This window comes from Bison bison, unplaced genomic scaffold (assembly GCF_000754665.1).
Source record: "Bison bison bison isolate TAMUID 2011002044 unplaced genomic scaffold, Bison_UMD1.0 scf7180017852869, whole genome shotgun sequence".
Taxonomy (NCBI): domain Eukaryota; kingdom Metazoa; phylum Chordata; class Mammalia; order Artiodactyla; family Bovidae; genus Bison; species Bison bison.
In genome coordinates, this window is record NW_011483442.1 from 14,855 (window position 1) to 15,783 (window position 929).

A 929-nucleotide genomic window follows, 5' to 3' on the forward strand; every position below is an offset into this window, starting at 1 on the left:
ACCTCCGCCTCCTCCTCGGCCAGCATGTCCGGCTTCGTCCACATGACAAATTTCTCATAGGTCAGGGCCTTCTCGACCTGGAGGAGAAGGTAGGAGATCTCAGTGGCTGCATCAGTGCTGCCTCTGGGACCGTCCGCTGCGACCCACGCTCCGCACCCTGTGGGCCCGGGGCGGCCTGCCGGCTGCACACGAGTTCCCAGAGCCCAGTGCCCGGCAGGGATCCAGATTAGACCCTGGGCCCCGGGGCCATGGCTGCCTGGTTACCGTGTTCAAGTCAGTTCTTTCTCTGGGCAGCAGGATGACCATGTTCAGCTCTTGGCCGACATAGGGAAGCACCAGAATCTGGGTGCAGATTTCTGCAATGTAGGTCATTTTAAAGGTGGACTTCCTGAACATCATTTGCACAGGTTTCTGCACATTCTATAAAGGAAATGGATAAACCTTAAGTTGAAATAAGACCTGTGGACATGCTGGAAGAGTCATTAGAGCCGTCCACCTGCGCCCACACACTCTGTCTTGTCTTCCAGACTCACCTCAGTTCTATGTCATCAGCTCATCTGCACGGCTCCAGCTCCCACCCCTGGTTCCCAGCGCTCAGGCCTCAGGAGCTGTTCTCCTGCTGACCCAGGAGGGCTCCACATGGACATTCCCGGCAGGACCTCTCCCCCAGCTCCTGCCCACCTGACATCTGCATCTGGACGCAAAGGAGCCTCCAGTTCGGCTCCCACACTGGCGGCTCGTGTTCCCCTCCACCTGCTCCATCTATACCCTCCCATCTCTGCTCGTGGCGACACCACTCATCCCGCCGTCAAACCCTGGAGAGTCCTGGGCCCCTGTCCTTCGTGCCCCACAGGTGACCCATGAGCAAACCATGTTGCTCTAGTTTTAAAGACAACAGGGCTGCCCTGGTGGCTCAGGGGTAAATAACC

General features: G+C 58.0%; 1 protein-coding gene across 1 annotated transcript in view; it reads right to left on the reverse strand.

Annotated features, from left to right (window-relative positions):
• LOC104998137 (serpin B6-like) overlaps nt 1–420 on the reverse strand; it is a gene marked incomplete at its 5' end in the record, with an annotated part of 1,386 nt that extends 966 nt beyond the window's left edge. The window contains one exon of the mRNA XM_010853164.1: nt 265–420. Coding sequence (XP_010851466.1) covers nt 265–420 — 156 coding nt within the window. The remainder of the gene's footprint in view (nt 1–264) is intronic.
• Nucleotides 421–929: the final 509 nt, after the last annotated feature.